The sequence below is a fragment of the Crinia signifera genome, chromosome 2, assembly GCF_055691185.1.
Source record: "Crinia signifera chromosome 2, ASM5569118v1, whole genome shotgun sequence".
NCBI lineage: Eukaryota > Metazoa > Chordata > Amphibia > Anura > Myobatrachidae > Crinia > Crinia signifera.
Genome location: NC_139218.1, coordinates 194,839,296 through 194,857,039, shown reverse-complemented (window position 1 = coordinate 194,857,039; position 17,744 = coordinate 194,839,296). Strand labels below are relative to the sequence as shown.

Below are 17,744 nucleotides of genomic sequence, written 5' to 3'. Positions count from 1 at the left end.
CCTGACAATTAGGGGCACAGGCAGGAGGCCTGACAATTGGAGGCACAGGCAGGAGGCCTGACAATTGGGGGTACAGGCAGGAGGCCTGACAATTGGGGGCACAGGCAGGAGGCCTGACAATCCAGGGCACAGGCAGGAGGCCTGACAATTCAGGGCACAGGCTGGAGGCCTGACAATTCAGCGCACAGGCAGGAGGCCTGACAATTCAGGGCACAGGCAGGAGGCCTGACACCTGGTGGTCTAAGGGAGGCAACAAATAGGTGGTGGCCGCCCAGGGCTACTTACCAGTTCCGGTGGGAGAGGCTGCAGCAGAGGACTTCGTTAGCTCTTTTGTCCCCCCACTGCTGCAGCACTCTCTGGTCCTCAGCTTCAGTCTTCGGGCTCTTCGGTTGCCCCTGCTGCTGTATTGGCCGCTTCTGTCTCTGCTGCCGTCTCTGCCGCCGCTGCTCTCTTCCCTCTTCAGGAGCTCTTCCACGCTCCCTCTCCACCGACGAACTGCGCCCCGCCGCTCTGCAGCGTCTAATTTAAGATGCTAAGAGAGGGCGGAGCTATGATGCGGCGAGCCTGGATTGGCTCGCCACGTCTCCTCCTGATTGGCTGCCCCACCGTGAGCGCTACTTGGCTCGCGCGAGGCGCGCCATTCAAAATACTGAATGCCGATTGGAGGAGATTGAATCCTCCCGGACTCAAGCTTCTCCCGGCCGGGACCCCGCCGCTGCCGGACCGAAGGGGAAGTCCCCTCCCCAGCACGGATCCCCTCCGCCTTTCCCCTCACATATGGGTAAAAACCGGACCAGGACAAGACCCACCGGACCAGACAGCAAACTCTGCATTCTGGAGCTTGTAGCCTCAGGTCCGGGGGGGTGTCCTGTCCGAGGGGCTGCCTGTGACACCTGTCACCAAGTAGAGGAGGAGGGGAAGAATACAGCCTCCCTGTGCAGCAATCTTCAAAAATTGCACTAGTGTCAGTGCAAAATATGTATCAAGTCTATGGCCTAGACCACAAACTTGTACAGCAAAATATATATTATCCAAGAGGAAAAATGGGAAGATTGCGCTAATATATATACAATAAATTCCAATGCACCATGGAGGGGATCACATTTATAGCAAAAGACTGGAGACTGCTTCAAACTGATGTATCAAAAAAAATTTAATTAACATATAAAGTATACAGTACATATATATAGCTATTTAGGGTGGCCACCTAAAAAATTAAACATGTATATGCTATGATAACAATGTGCACATAAAAACAAGCTAAATATTTAGCTCTGGATGAAAAAGGGGGTGATGATAATAATATTCACTCTGAATTTACATAAAAACTAGCAATCTTGCATATGTTGACACTGTGTCGACTGGGTTTAGTGTCAGACCATATTGGGGATGTTTTAGTAGAATGCTGGTAGTAACAATGTCCTTTTCAGGAGCAATGGATCATAGCACAATGAGCGCATACATCACCTGTGCTGCCGGATGGTAAAAAGTCCTGTGCGGTGTTTGTTTGGTGGAGTGTCCCGCCTGAGGAGAATGACAGTGCGGACCTGGATGTAATGGCCGGTACGCGTGTCTCTCACCCACGCTGCCGGAGATGTTGGGGTCCTGCGGTGCACCACCGTGACTTTCACTCACGGGTGCTTGTGTCGGTTCCTGCTGGCGTTCTCCACTCTGCTCAATGTACAGTGGCTGGCGGATGTAATATCTTTGAAAAAGCCCTGCTTAAGGGCGAAACGCGTTAGTAGCCAGCCATCCAGCTTACCAGCCAACTTCTTGCTTGCCAGCAGAATACTGGGCGATTACCATCTGATATATCACTCCATCTTCATCGACGTGCGTGGAACAGTACATCCGCCAGCCCCTGTCCATTGTGCAGAGGGAAGAACGCCAGCAGGAACCGTCACAAGCACCCGTGAGTGAAAGTCACGGTGGTGCACCGCAGGACCCCAACATTTCCGGCAGCGTGGGTGAGAGACACGCGTACCGGCCATTACATCCAGGTCCGCACTGTCATTCTCCTCAGACGGGACACTCCACCAAACAAACACCGCACAGGACTTTTTACCATCCGGCAGCACAGGTGATGTATGCGCTCACTGTGCTATGATCCATTGCTCCTGAAAAGGACATTGTTACTACCAGCATTCTACTAAAACATCCCCAATATGGTCTGACACTAAACCCAGTCGACACAGTGTCAACATATGCAAGATTGCTAGTTTTTATGTAAATTCAGAGTGAATATTATTATCATCACCCCCTTTTTTATCCAGAGCTAATATTTAGCTTGTTTTTATGTGCACATTGTTATTATAGCATATGCTAATATACATGTTTAATTTTTTAGGTGGCCACCCTAAATAGCTATATATATGTATACTTTATATGTTAATTAAATTGTTTTTTGATACATCAGTTTGAAGCAGTCTCCAGTCTTTTGCTATAAATGTGATCCCCTCCATGGTGCATTGGAATTTATTGTATATATATTAGCGCAATCTTCCCATTTTTCCTCTTGGATAATATACATTATTGAAATTATTACCAATTTACAATAAGCATTTACTGTATATCGATGTATATCTGTCAGGTTAATACTCCATTTATGTTACATTGCACTGCTGTTATTGTCCTGACCTTCAATATTTTTACATGAATTAGAACATTCCACTCAGTTGTATAATAACAAGACCGTCTGTGATATACATGATATAATGATATACAATCACTGATAACCTGAAGCAGTGTCTGTACAAGTTTATGTAACAGCAGAGAACACAGAACAATGATTTAGGAAATGACGAGCGCTGTGAGAGGGAATGCACACACTGCTGTGGCTGGCTGCTAGCTGATAGGAAGTGTGTAACCACTGACGCTTTCCTGCTGCTGCTGCAGCTGAGGGGAAGAAGATTTCCGCTCCTCCAGCTGCATTCAGAATCCAGATTATTACAGCAGCCGGGCCGGGGCGGACAGCACAACACACAGTGCAGCTGGTAGGTTTCTGTACGTGACACAGCATGGGAGATATAGTCTAACGAGCTGTAACAATGTGTGTAGCATCAATGGTCATTCTGACGGGGGCATGGCATGGGTGTGTGCTATACAGCAGGCTGCAGAGCTGGGTGTACAGTAAGGTGCAGGCTGTGTGCCGGGGATAGCATTGATTCTGGGTCATATTCACTGCATACCACAAAGTGTCTGCTGCAGCCATTTGTTTATGTAGATATTTTGTTCACATTTTAGTATAAGGTTTTATTATGATTTTTGTCTTCTTTTTTTTTTTATAAGCTACGCTGGCTGCCAGCCAGTCATAGTAATGGTGTACAGTGATTGCAGCGTTCATGTTCATAGAATTTGCTAGAAACTAGTTGTGCTGGAAAGCATACACAGCTGCCAGCTGCAGTGATGATGTTAAGGGTACAGCTGCAGCAGGAAGCAGGGTGTGTGCCAGGCGCTGTCCCTTCAGCACCCCGCATACAGCACAGGCAGAGGCTACTGACAGCATCCATCTAACTCCACCTTTCCAGCATCTACACACAGGCTAAGCTCTTGCCCTGCATGCTACACACCATGGAGGCAGCAGTAGCCTGCCCATACCTGTACATGCTATGAGGTATTACTCTTCTACTGTACAGTACATTTATGTCTGTGCAAGGGGACAGCATAATCTGATCTGATGCCCTGTGTTTTTTCTGTTTGTGTGTTCAGTGCTGCAGATGGAACACATAATCATAAAAATGAAATAACACTCGATAGAGACCCCACAAATCACAGGGGATGCGGTCAGCATTTCGACAATAAATTGGTCGACAGTCAATAAGTTGCCCACTATTGGTAAACAGGCCAGGTCAGTGGTTCTCCACCTTGGTCCTCAGGACTCCCCAACAGTTCATGTTTTCCAGGTCACCCGGCACGTGCACTTATTACTTACTGATATATTTTTAAAGATCCACAGGTGGGGCTAATTACTTCACCTGAGGACCCAGGTTAAGAACCACTGCCTTAGGTGGACTGCCTTAGGATTGACACATACAATAGGGCAACATGGTAACGGTGGACTCAAAAAAGGTCGACATGAGCTGTTCACATATTTTATATTTTATATAGATATAGAGGTAGAGGTCTGCCTTTTTCACATAGACCCTGTCCACCTAAGCCATGTCCACCTTTTTCATGTGTCGTAGTGGTCGACCTAATGACTGTCAACCTTCTTAAACAGTGATCAACCCTATGACCCATACCCAATCACAGCCCAGCTCCCACATATATATATATATATATACATAGGCGTGCGCACGGGGGGTGCCAGGGGTGCACAGGCACCTCCTAATGCCCGCCGGCACCCCCCACGCGATTGCACGCAAAATGCGCAGCAGCACCATTAGCCAGCGGCGGTCAGGACAGCCTTACTTGCCTGCCGCTGCCGCTGCCGATCTCCAGCCCGCAGTGCAAAAATAACACGGCGGCCGGGTGACTAGGAAGAGCTGGCTGTGGGTTCCATTCAAGATAGCCCCCGGCCCCGCCTCTATAGATGTCACACGCTAGCGTGACATGGTGACGCCACAGCGCACGCCCGTCGTCCTGGCCGCACTCCTGTTCTCCTGGCCGCGCTCCTGTCATCCTGCCCACGCTCTCCTCCCCTCCAGTGCTGCCTCAGAGAGCCAGCCCAGCAGCACGGTGACGCGCCCTGGCAGAGGCAGTGTATGATATCCACGCTTATCCCCCGCTGGCTGCCGCCGCCGATACCCTGCCCCCCCCCCCGCTGGCTGCCGCCGATACCTCCGGCTCCTCCTCCGGCAGCCGCTGATACCCATGCCCCCGCCAACAATATCTCTAGCCCCTTCCCCCCCCCCCCCCAGGGACAGGGGCAGGGGCAGGAAACCTTTAGTAAAGCAGATCGGGTAATGGTCTGAAAGACAAACTTTTAGAGACAGCGCAACTGCATGTTGAATTTGCCTGTCTGAACTAATCACAGCTCGCAGTCACTCCTGATTGGCTGTGAGCTGTGATTTGCTTCAGGAGAGTGGCAAATTCAAAATGCCGCAGCTCTGTCTCTACAAGTTTGGCTTCCAGCCAAGTCCCCAATCTGCTTGACTCGAGTCCTAGGAGCAGCAGTCTCCTGCATCTCAGGAGCTTTGTATATGGATCCATGGTCTCCTGCCAAGCCTGTCATTGAGACACCAGTCCCATTTTGTCCACCTCCTGATGGTGGCCCTGCAGCAGCACGCCCGGGGCGCCCCCCCCCCTTTCAATCCCTCTATTGTCCCATGATTAAATGGACCCCCCTGCTCCAACATGTGCTGCCCAGCAGTAAGGCGATAGTCCAGAGGCATCTTGTAATCCCGCACCTGTGAAGCAGAGAGGAGCCGTGACGGCTGAGGAGCAGCATGGGACAGAAGAAGAAAGAAGGAGGGTAAGTTTGTAATTGCTTTATGAGTCAGAAGGGGGTTATAGGGTGTGTCGCATAACGTGTAATGGCATTGCGGTGTGCCTCATAATGTGTAATGGTATTGTGGTGTGTCACATAATGTGTAATGGGCTTTGCGGTGTGTCGCATAATGTGTAATGGGCTTTGCGGTGTGTCACGTAATGGGCATTGCGGTGTATCGCATAATGTGTAATGGGCATTGCGGTGTATCGCATAATGTGTAATGGGCATTGCGGTGTGTCGCATAATGTGTAATGGGCATTGCGGTGTTGCATAATGTGTAATGGGCATTGCGGTGTTGCATAATGTGTAATGGGCATTGCGGTGTGTTGCATAATGTGTAATTGGCATTGCGGTGTGTTGCATAATGTGTAATTGGCATTGCGGCGTGTCACATAATGTGTAATGGGCATTGCGGCGTGTCGCATAATGTGTAATGGGCATTGCGGTGTGTCACATAATGTGTAATGGGCATTGCGGTGTGCCGTGTAATGGGCATTGCGGTGTGTCACATAATGTGTAATGGGCATTGCAGTGTGTCGTGTAATGTGTAATGGGCATTGCAGTGTGTCGTGTAATGGGCATTGCGGTGTGTCACACAATGTGTAATGGGCATTGCGATGTGTCACACAATGTGTAATGGGCATTGGGGTGTGTCACACAATGTGTAATGGGCATTGCGGTGTGTCACACAATGTGTAATGGGCATTTCCCTTTTTTAGAATGTGTGCGTTCTTTATTTTTAAAATATCTTTTGGAGAGGCACATTTTTACTGTTCCCAATACTGGTGTGCACTGTTAGAGACCAGAGTTGGGGGGGGGGGGGGGCCCATTATAAATTTTTGCTATGGGGCCCACAAAGTTCTAGTTACGCCTCTGAAGGAGGGTACTCTGGGTGTGGGTTAGGATTACTGTTACACACTTAGAAATTATGTGTATTTCTTTTCTATGCCAAGCATGATGGACACGCCCAGTAGGCGGTGATAGACACGCCCAGTAGGCGGTGATAGGAATGCCCCTCCAATTGTGTACCCACTAATAAAATGGGCTGCGCACGCCTATGTATATATATATATACACTAGGTGATTCAACGCGCCCTACGGGCGCTCTTCACACCGTCGTAAGGGGCTGCGCCCCCTTATTGTGTTTGTATATGAGAAATATGGTTAGAATTATATGTAAGATGCCTGTATTGCAACTTGAGTTATAGGTGAAATGTGTTAAATAGAGAGCATATGATGTGGAAGGGGGTGTGTATTGTTTTGTATTAATTAAAAAGCGGTTACAAAGTAAGATGTACATTGATAGTGTGGATGGTACAGTGACATTTGTGGGTGTGGGGGGCCTGTGTGTGCATGTTGTTTAGGTGTGTGTGTGCAATAGTATAGTAGGGTGTTTTTGAGTCAGCGGCTCCCCACTGGCAGAGGTCACGACACAGCAAAACAGGAGGCTGGGTAGTGATAGGGGTGTGTGGGCATAAGGGGGACTAAAGAGGAGGGTGGGAGACACTGTGCATCTTCTGCCAGTGGGTGAGGGTTCAGCGTGGCAGTACAGGAGCACAGGACGGTCGCCCTGAGTCAGTGTCTCCTCCTACTGGGTGGGAGTTAGGGTGCATGAGAGTAGGAGGCTGGGCTATGAGGCATGATAGGGGTATGTGGGCAACAAAGCGTCAGCGACTCCCCAGTGGTGGAAGTTACGGTTCAGGAGAGCAGGAAGCTGGGTAGTGATAGGGGTGTGTGGGCATACGGAGGACTAAAGAGGGGCGCAGGGGTGCCGTGAATTGCAGGAGGGGCGTGGGGGGTGCCGTGAATCAAGGGAGAGGGGGGGGGCGCAGGTGTCTGCGAACCGCAGGAGGGGGCGGGGGTCCGCAAAGCGCGGGAGGGGGCCATGAATCGCGCGAGGGGGGGTTGCGAATTGCGGGACCGTGAATCGTGGGAGGGGGGGTGCGGGGGGTCCGGGAATTGCGGGAAGGGGGGCACGGGGGTTGGGGAAGTGGGTGCCGCGAATCGCGCGGGGGGGCGCAGGGGGTTGCAGCGAATCACGGGAGGGGGGGCGCGGGGGGTGCAGCGAATCGCGGGAGAAGGGTCACGGGATGTGCCGCGAATCGCGGGAGGGGGGCGCGGGGGGTGCCGTGAATTGCGGGAGGGGGGGGCGCTGGGGCGGGGGTTGCCGCAAATCGTGTGAAGGGGGGGTCATGGGGGGGGTGCTGCGAATCGCGTGAGGGGGGGTCACGGGGTGGGGGGTCGCGAATCGTGTGAGGGGGGTCGCGGGGGTGTGCCGCGAATCACGGGGGGGGGCGCCGCAGGGGGGGTAGCCGCGAATCGCCACAAGAAAAACAACACAGAAAGGTCAACACATGTAAATGTTGACATAAGTGTGGCACTTCATTGGTGTCCATGTCGACACATGAGAATGAATATGAAAACATTCCAAAAATGAAAAATAAATCTTCAAAAACTCATGACAACCTTTTTCATTGTCGAGCATAGCCATGTCAGTGTTTTGCATGTGCCATTTAATCCTGGGGTTGCCGTGAATCGGGAGGGGGGGGGGAGGTGGGGGGTTGCCGTAAATCGCGGGAGGGGGGGGGGAGTCACGGGGTGGGGTGGGGGGGTGCCACGAATCGCGTGGGGGGGTGCCGCGAATTGCGGGAGTGGGGGTCATGGGGGGGGGGGGGTGCAGCGAATTGCCACAAGAAAAAATCAACACAGAATGGTCAACACATGTAAATGTTGACATAAGTGTGGCACTTCATTGGCGTCCATGTCGACACATAAGAATGAATATGAAAACATTCCAAAAATGAAAAATAAATCTTCAAAAACTCATGTCAACCTTTTTGATTGTCGACCATAGCCATGTCAGTGTTTTGCATGTGCCATTTAATCCTGGGGTTGCCGTAAATCGGGGGGGGGGGGGGGGGGAGAGGTGGGGGGTATCCGTGAATCATGGGAGGGGGGGTCGCGGGCGGGTGCCACGAATTGCGGGAGGGGGGGGGGGCGCGGGGTGGGTCCTGCGAATTGCGCGGGGGGTTTGGGGGGGTTGCAGTGAGTCAGTCATGTGAATCAGAGGCTCCACCCAGCGTTACAGACACACTCACACACTTTGAGTGACAGATGTAGCCGAATATATAAGAGATTCAAGAGTCATAAAAAACTGAGTAGATTTTCTGTTCTGTAAATTAATATGGATTTTGAATTTTTCTCCCTATATAGTAAAAACTCATTTAAGCAACTGACTGTCAATGATTATTGGGGGAGAAGCAGGTGGTTAGGTGGTTTCCCTCCATCCATGGTACAGTATAACTGAATACATTTTTTAAAAGTGGTAGGAAATGGAGCTTAGCACTGCCCCTGGCACCCAGTCAGTCAAAAAACAGAGCTTACCATCGGTTGAAGAAAACAATTAATGGTTATACATTGCATAGTTGATTACCATTGATACATTATATTGCAATATTGTTACTGGTGATAATCATTGATGACAACCACACTGATTGGCAGTACTATGCTAAAGTCCTGCAGGAACAGCAGTAATGTGAACGGTAGTGAATGATGGGATTGGGTATAAACCGGAATTCCGGTCCAAACTGGTCCAGATTCATGCAGCAATCTGAAGGTGCACATACACCACGCAATAATTGCATGCATTTTCGTCCCGATCGCATGCGATTTGCATGCGATGCGATTGAAACCTAGTTCAAAAAGAATGTGCAGCACATACTTTTTGATCTGTGCGATGGGAATTGCGCGGGAGCGTGCATCACACCCTCAAATCGCAGCATGTATGGGCACCTTTAGTCACTGTGGAGAAAGAAGAATGCTTGGTGTGGTTCCTCGTCTGTCCCTGCCTGGGGGTGGGGGGTCCCATCCAGGTGTATACAACAGCAGTCACTGGGGAAACAGGGATGGAGAGATTACATCATTTTTGTTTGATCTGGGAATGTGGCACACTGGAACGGCCCAGACCATACAGTGAGGCTGTAATCTCTCTTCCCACATATAGGGCACACTGGCTTTAAGGGCGTGTTGTGCAGCTGGAACTCAGATGAGCAGTACTGGGGGAGAATATTGAATGCTACCTGCACTTAAACACAGCACTACACATCTTTGTAGATGGACAGCAGGGAGAGATCCTGTGGTCTTCAGTGGTATTTACCATTATGCAGGAGATATATGATATTTCTTGCCATAAGCTGTTATTTAAAAAAAATAGTTTTTTTTAAGTAAAAAGGGCTTGATAAGAGTCCTAAAACCCTAATTTATGTATGTATTATATATTTATTTTGAAACATGCTCAAACAAAGAATTGACAAAACAAAAACTGCTGAGAAGTCCTTGCAGTAAAAGTGTGTTGGGTCTGGAGTAGGTAGGGGTGAGTGAGCTGGCTTATTTACACATAACTGCCTACCCTCCTGGAATGGCCGGGATGCTCCCAACAATCAGATGACTCTCCTCCCCCCAGAAAGGTGGACAAGTCTCCCACATCTTCCTCTCACCTCTGAGACAAATAGCGTCAATCGTGGCACTTCAGGGAGGGGATGGTGCTAAAATGATGCATATTGCATCATTTTAGCCCCATCCACGCTTCGTAGACCCATGAATGGAGGCATTTAACTGAAATGGGGAGGTGCTTAAATATGTCAAAGCCCACCCCCACCCTCTGAGGTGCACTTCAGTGTCTCCTCTCCAGGCTTCTCCCAGAGAGGAGTAAGCAAAAGTAGGTAAGTATAATGTAAATCAGCTGGACTGTGTCACTCTAATGCACAAGGTAAAGCTGCCTATATCCAACATAGTGGGGTGACCTCCTTTACAGTACACTCACAGCATGAAGCACTTGTGAAGGCATAAACGCTTGCAGCAATTAAAATGAGCCCCTTGGGAAATACAAGTGTTCTTCAGTATGGTTCTAGTGTCTGATTACATAGCAAGAAGGAGAGCTCACGCTGGGCCTGATACAAGTTTATAAGTAAAGGAAAAAAAAGCAAGTCACTTTGTGTATGGACAAACCATGATGCCATACAAAGGGAGTGACTTAATTTACATTTTTTTCTGTGGAGGGTAAATGCTGGCTGCTTTTGCATGTAGCCTACAAATGTTAGCTTTATTTTTACACTGCAATTTAGATTTTAGTTTGAACAACTCCAAACCTAATCTCAATCGCCCTTCACGTGTTACATCAGCCCCACCTCCAGTGCAGCATAGTTTTGGCCAGTTTCATACTATTTTTCTTTACTTAAGGTGCCCTCACACTGTGAGATGTGCGTTCTATGCGTTTTGTCGATATGGTAAAACAGTGTGCAATCTGAACTGGATCTAAAATCTAGTACAAAAAGTAATGGCTGCACATACTTTTCGTACTTTGCGATGCATGGGAGCATGCAATGTATCACGTTGCATCACAAGCCATGGTGAACACTATGCAATTTTTACTACATGCGATATGTTTTAAAATAAAAAGTTCAAAACGCATGCAATCATCGTACCATGTATGGGCACCTTTATAAATGGGAATCAGTCCTATAGCGAAAGACCATTTTATTGTAGTCAAATCCTACACTTATACAATAGGAGATGGAAGTTACCTGTACAGTGGATATCATGTGGTACTCTGTTATTTCCTAAGTGCAATTGTACTTTCTTTTTTCATGTAGTATATTTTAGGCCTACACTTTCGGATCAAATTCCTCCAACTCTAATGTGCCCCAAAATGAAGATATAATACAGTAAGAGGTTTTCTATTAGGCCACGAAAAAGCCATGGAGATCAGGATGTGTTTCTTGGGAAGCACAATGTTTGCATATGTGTCTGCAGCATGTGACATATTTTACTATCTCTTACCCAACATAAAGGGTTCTAGAATGAAAAGAAACATCTATTTGATAACAAAACCGCTCTTGTTTAAGCATAAGTGACCTTTCCGAGTCAGGGGTGTCAGAAACAAGGGATCATTCTGTTCATTTCATCTGCGCTGCTATTTCTGTATTTTACAATTCATGTGACTTTCACATTAAAGTCTAAAATGCATCTTGTGGAAAATAACTCTTTGATAGCTCAAAATAAACACTTAGAATATGAATCCTTTCAACTTGAAATCAGCCGGTGTAATTCATTGGATGCAAATGGCAAAAGTTTGGCTTTGCATTGAATCAGAAATCACTATGGCCCTTATTCTGGTTGGTGCGGATATATCCGCGTGCGTTCGGCCCGCCGATGTTTTGTGTCTGCGCATGTGCAGAGGCGTCTCTGCGCATGTGCGAGCGGGGCGTACGGCCAAATCCTGCATGATATGTGAACACTCCGAACAGGGGGTGGAGAGGGGCGTGAAGGGCTATTTGGGCTCATTACCATATGCATACGCCCCGCGTTTCATGGGAGTTCCCATGAAAACGCTGGGCGTACGTATGGTAATGCGGCCGTGACGCACGTGTAGGGGGCGGACATATGACATCGCCGGATGTCAGCTGCCCGCCCAGATCCCTGCTTTTGCACGGAAAAATGCCCGTGTGATCTGAGGTTGCGGGTGCTGGTGGAGCACTCGGTCCTGCATTCGATGGTCTGCGACCATCGAATGATGGGGGAGGTTCCCTTAGATGGAGGAGGCGTATTCCGTGAAAAATACACGTGCGGTCCATTCGGCCAGCTTCTTACCGCATACGGACGGAGTTGGCGATCCGTATGGAAGGCGGGGTTTCGCACGCACCATCCTAGCCGCATAATCGGCTCTGGCCGCACCGATCAGAATAAGGGCCTATATCACTGTACTATTTGTAATATATTACTGATATGGACAAAAAAATTTGCACACTAACTAATACTTTATACACAAGCAATATTAATATATTATATATTAATATTGTATGTGTTTGCTGGATTATCCATTTAAAATAAATCCAAATGGACTATATTGTAAATACAATATAACGACTATTCGAGACATAACCATTGTATAAATCACACTGGTGCCGGACGGGGTCCCGACAGTCGTGATCCCGACAGTCATTTAATCGACGTCGGGATCCCAACAGTCAAAACCCCGATGGCCACCGGCTATTCTCCCTCGTGGGGGTCCACGACCCCCATAGAGGGAGAATAGAATAGGTGGCGAGCACAGCAAGCCCGCAAGGGGCTTTGTTGCGCTCACCATGCTGTCTGGGTCCGGCCAGTCGGGATCCCGACGTTGGCCTAATGACTGTCGGGATCCCGACTGTCGGAACCCTATACCACACCCAAATCACACTGCCTAGCATAACAGAGTGTATTTTACATACGGTTTGATCAGATTTTGACTTCTACAAGAACTGCTGTGTACATGTAGTTTACTATTGGATATAGTGACTATAATACATAAGTCAGTGGTTCCCAAACTGTGTGCCGTGGCACCCTGAGGTGCCTCGGGACACTTGCAGGGGTGCCTAGGGTTGGTGGTCCAGGACCAATTCAAATTATTTATTGCCAATGTAACAGACAAAATCAATGCTTATGCCTTCCAGTCATAACGTATGTGGACAAATTTGTCCCTCATCACATAACTGACCCTAATGATGACATAAATAAAGATTCCTGATTTTATTATTTTTTTCCCCAAAATTTCTGAATAAGAAACTTTTGGCCTAGAGGTGCCATGAAGAAACTCTAAGGAGCCGTGATTCAAAAAACTCCCCGCAGCTCCGAATGAAAGATATAGAGCATACACATACCTCCCAACTTTTGTAATTACCAAATCGAGGGCATGACCTTGGGTAGATGATGTGTGGCCTAGAGCCTTGACTCCCATTTTTATAATTTTCAGGGGTGTGCCCAGTGCTCCCCTTGTGACTGGGCAGCCCCTGGCTCCCTCCCTCCTTGCACTGAAGAGATGCCGATAGCTTGTGCACGTCTTCTCTTCAGCGATCACCAGTGATCTACAGTGATCTCCGGCTCCCCTCAACCGCCCCCCAACCACAGGATATTGTCACATGTGGCACATTGCTACGTACGGGAGGGACAGTCTCCAAATAGCGGGATTACAGCAGCGTAGCTAGCTGGCAAGGTGCCCGGAGCATAAATGTAGCATGCATTCAATTGATCGTCAGCCCCCCCCCACACACACACACACTCAGGTGATTGCCAGCAACCCCACCCCCACCCCCTAAATTTGCAATAAATATAGCATGCTCTCAGATGATCGGAATCCCGGCTGTCATTACTCTGAGAGGGGAACAAGCGCAAAGAAGCCCCTTGCGTGCTTGCTGTGCTCACCCCATGTTCTGTTCTCCTTCTATGGGGGTTGCGGACCCCCATGAGGGAGAAGTCAGGAGTGTTTTGCATTTAATATTACTGTCATTTTACATTTTGGTTTAAAAATGCAAAGATTTAGCAGTATGCACAAAATACTAGCTTCTATTGGCTGCACTGGCTGCAGCCCATGGAATACAGCTTAGACTGATGATCAGACAGGGAGTGGCTTGAAATAGGTCAATGCCAGTCACAGTGAAGCCAGTGCAGTGTCCCTGGGTTTTACTGGAGGTTGGCTTCTGTCCTGCAACCCATAGGTAAAATCCTCCTACAGGGCAAAATAGACACCCACAGGGTAATTCAATTGTTTCTACTGATGGGGTGTATGCTGCTTTCACCCATATTTCTGCTCACACCCTCCTGAGGTGGTAAGCAGAAATTCGTGAAAAGTTAATGTTTTTTCTTAACCAGTACTTTAAGCTGGTTAACTGCTTTACACAGCTAAACCCAGTGCTATGGGCGTGACAAGCGCTATAAGTAATGGGTGTCCAAAAACCATTGAATAGCTTCCTCGGGCACCCATTACTTAGTAGCACTGCATATTTAAGTATATACTGTAAATGCAGCAGCACTAATTTCTCAGTATCAATGTGGCCTCTGGTAAGTTATTATTCTAGAGTCAGGGGTACATGAGGTAAATGTCTCAGTCAACAGCGTTAAAGGAGGTAGAAAATAAATTATTAATTCATTATCAAGTTTTAAGATGCAAAAGTATAAATTAGTGGCATATACCTGATCCACTATTGCTTAAAGGTTATAACACTTTGGTCGTTGACCTATTGCCCTTGATAATTTATTGCATGGCGAAAATTGCCTTTTTTTTTTACCCTATACCACACGAAACCATGTAGGTTCCGAAAAAGCTATGAACCTATGTTTTACATGGCAGTGATTGTGGCTTCGAAGAACACTTATCAGGGATTTGGCTTTATTTGCATGAGTCAGGTGGAATTAAACCACCAATAAGTGCCGGTGGTCAGAGCAATACGATAGCCCCGGGTGAGCTAATTAGCTGAGGCAACAACATATAAAAATTATGCACAACTTAATAGAACTGTTTATTGTAGTGATGTATTTTATTTGTCCCCTTTATTAACTATAACTATTTCAGGCATTACAATGGGTAGGTATATCCCAACATACAGTATAGTAAATGGGGGCTATACAGAATGGTGGGAGACAGAAAAATCATTGTGATGAGGTCACAGTTTGGACTATCCTGTTTCGCTAGAATTGTATACCACTTTATCTTACACCCAAATAATTCAGGCCATTTTCAAGTCAAATGTACACAAAAATAGTAACACTAATGAAGAGTGACTTTAATAGATAATAATAATTTTAAAAAAATACGTATTTATGAGTGAAAAAGTGATCAAAATTTAATAAAAAAATATCTTAAATCAGAGAGTATGTAAGCCTGTTCCTAAATATACCTCCACCGCTAGAGGGGTAGTCTCTTGTGCATAAGTCCTCTAAAGCACAATGGTGGAGCCCTCAAGTTGGTATGGTGTCTTTATTATATACAGGCCATTGATCACTTTTTTAACTCATCCAGATGCAGTGGCGGAACTTGTGAGTGGTGGGCCCAGGTGCAAAAGTACAATTTGGGCCCTACAACAGTGGGTGACAGAGGTACAAGCTGCTGGTCTAGGCAGTAGTGGGCCCCTTAGTTCTCAGGGGCCCGGTGCAATGCACCTGCTGCACCAATGGTAGTTCCGCCTCTGTCCAGATGTATTCATTATTATCTATTATAGTCACTCTTCATTAGCGCCACTATTTGTGTGTATGTTTTATTTTAATAAAGGGATTGACTATCTAATTTACAATGGGATAGTCAATACCATTAAAAAAAAAAAAACATAAATAAAAATAGTGTATGCAGCTTGGCAAAACAGCCCCTAACAGCGTCTGGTTTAGAAATCTTGATTGGTATCTACTACTTTTACACTTTCAAAACAAAACAGCACAGTATTCTGATTAAATAATCAATGGTGTATGTATCCCATGGTATATTTTTATAGGCCTATCATATATATATATCCTATTATATAGGAAACAACTATACTTTTCAAAATGTGAACTGATATAATAAGTAGCTAATAATAATGTTTTCTTATTTACCAGGTAAATGACTGAGAACATTGTTGGAAGAAATGTTTGCCATACAGAAACCTGATTCCAGCCCTCATCAGTCTCTATTTTATGACACCAAGCCTTTGCCATTTTCCTGTGAGAAGGAGAGAAAGCAGGACACCAACTTTAACCTCTTGGAGGAAACATATGATAAAAATGAGAACTGGAAGCATGATAAGAGGGAAGATGACCTAGAAAATAAAGTAAAGAAAGACGAAGACCGAATTCCATTAGATGATAATAGGACGAATATGAAGATGGCAATGACACAATTGAAAGTTGCCAGGTCTGAAGGGATTAGTTTGTCCTCTTCAGAAGATGAAGTTAGGAGTCCACCAGAAGGGGAAGAAATAATGAAATTTGGAGGGGAAACACTAGATATAGAGGTAACAAGGAGTTGTAATGAATGGCCAGGTTCACCATTAGAAGACAATGGTTATGCCAGCAGCTCACTTAGCATTGATAGTCCTGACAGCAGTACTGGCAATACATGGGAGGATGCCAGGTCCACAGTCCTATTGTCCCCACAGCAGGAAGAGCCTGAAATGGAAAACTCTGAAGATGAATCTTCTTCAGATTCAGAGTCATTAACACTCACATTGACAGAAGCTTTCCAGAGTCTGCAGGACAAAGAAAGGCTAAAGGAGCAAGAAAAGGAAAAACACCATGCACAATTAACAATGTATAGAAGGCTGGCTCTCTTAAGATGGATCAGAAGCCTCCAGCAACGGGTGAAGGAGCAGCAGAATAGGCTTCAGGAGAGCTTTGACACTATCCTAGACAACCGAAAGGAGATCTTGAAATACATCCAACATGGCTGCAATAAGATGCCCACTAAAGAATCTACATGAGATCTTCATAAAGTGAAAGCAGTACCTCTTCTAATCCAATAAACTGCATATCCCTCATTCCAACATCCTTCAGCATTGACACAGTACACTGAAATAGGAAGATGTTTTGGATTTTGGGCCTAATTCATGCTTGTACACAAATGCAATTGTGATTTTCTAGGCCACAGAGCTGCTAAGTTAGGAAGGGAAGCTGCCATCTTGGAATGAAAAGAGACACCCACCGGAGCCATCGCAGACTCATTTGCAATTGCATACATGTTCGAAGCCTATACACAAAAGCGAGGAACATCGCTGCTAAGGGTGGGCCTATGGCTACAAAGACTAGACACAGCAGTAGCGACTCAAACGCCTTGCTTTTGCACAAACGAACTTGCAGCTATAGTCATAGCACACATGCAGTTTCTAAACCCCTGCCAATAAACAATTCATTACCACCTCCAAACGGTCAATTCCTGTCAGTCACTTCTCCATAAAATCCTCATTGTGGGCTAGATTGCTGCTGCCCATTTGAGCATACACAATGCAATTGCAGCACATGCGCAGTATGGCGCAATAATTAAATATTGTATGCAAACATGAATTAGGCCCTATGATATGAAGCAAAATATGAATGAACATCATCACAGCTTTTACATACCTTACCTCGTCCAGTAGTAGACCTGAAGGCATAAGTGCTGGATTTATTCCCCCTGTCACTGTACATAACAAATAATAAAATGATAAAAAGAATGATTGTCTCTTTGTTTTATTTGCTTAGTAAATCACAAGTAAGTTGTTATGTTGGATATGGTTATTGCCAGTTAGAGAACACTACATTCTGTGACAATAAAAGGTTACATTGTTTTCTTGCGTACAATATAAATAAAAAAAATGTAACAAATTTAAATTCATGTACTCAACCTCGGCCCTCAGGACCCCCCAACAGTGCACATTTTCCAGGTCTCCACACAGAATCACAAGTGAAATAATTAGCTCTATATATAGCTATATATATATATATATATATATATATATATATATATATATATAATGTATATATATATATATAGATA

General features: G+C 46.4%; 1 protein-coding gene across 1 annotated transcript; it reads left to right on the top strand.

Annotated features, from left to right (window-relative positions):
- Positions 1 to 2,845: 2,845 nt before the first annotated feature.
- On the top strand, positions 2,846 to 17,421 carry C2H1orf216 (chromosome 2 C1orf216 homolog). Its single transcript, XM_083173496.1, has 2 exons — positions 2,846 to 2,993; positions 15,833 to 17,421. Exon 2 carries the CDS (start codon positions 15,862 to 15,864, stop codon positions 16,690 to 16,692), a length of 831 nt encoding a protein of 276 aa, XP_083029622.1. The 5' UTR covers positions 2,846 to 2,993; positions 15,833 to 15,861; the 3' UTR covers positions 16,693 to 17,421.
- Positions 17,422 to 17,744: the final 323 nt, after the last annotated feature.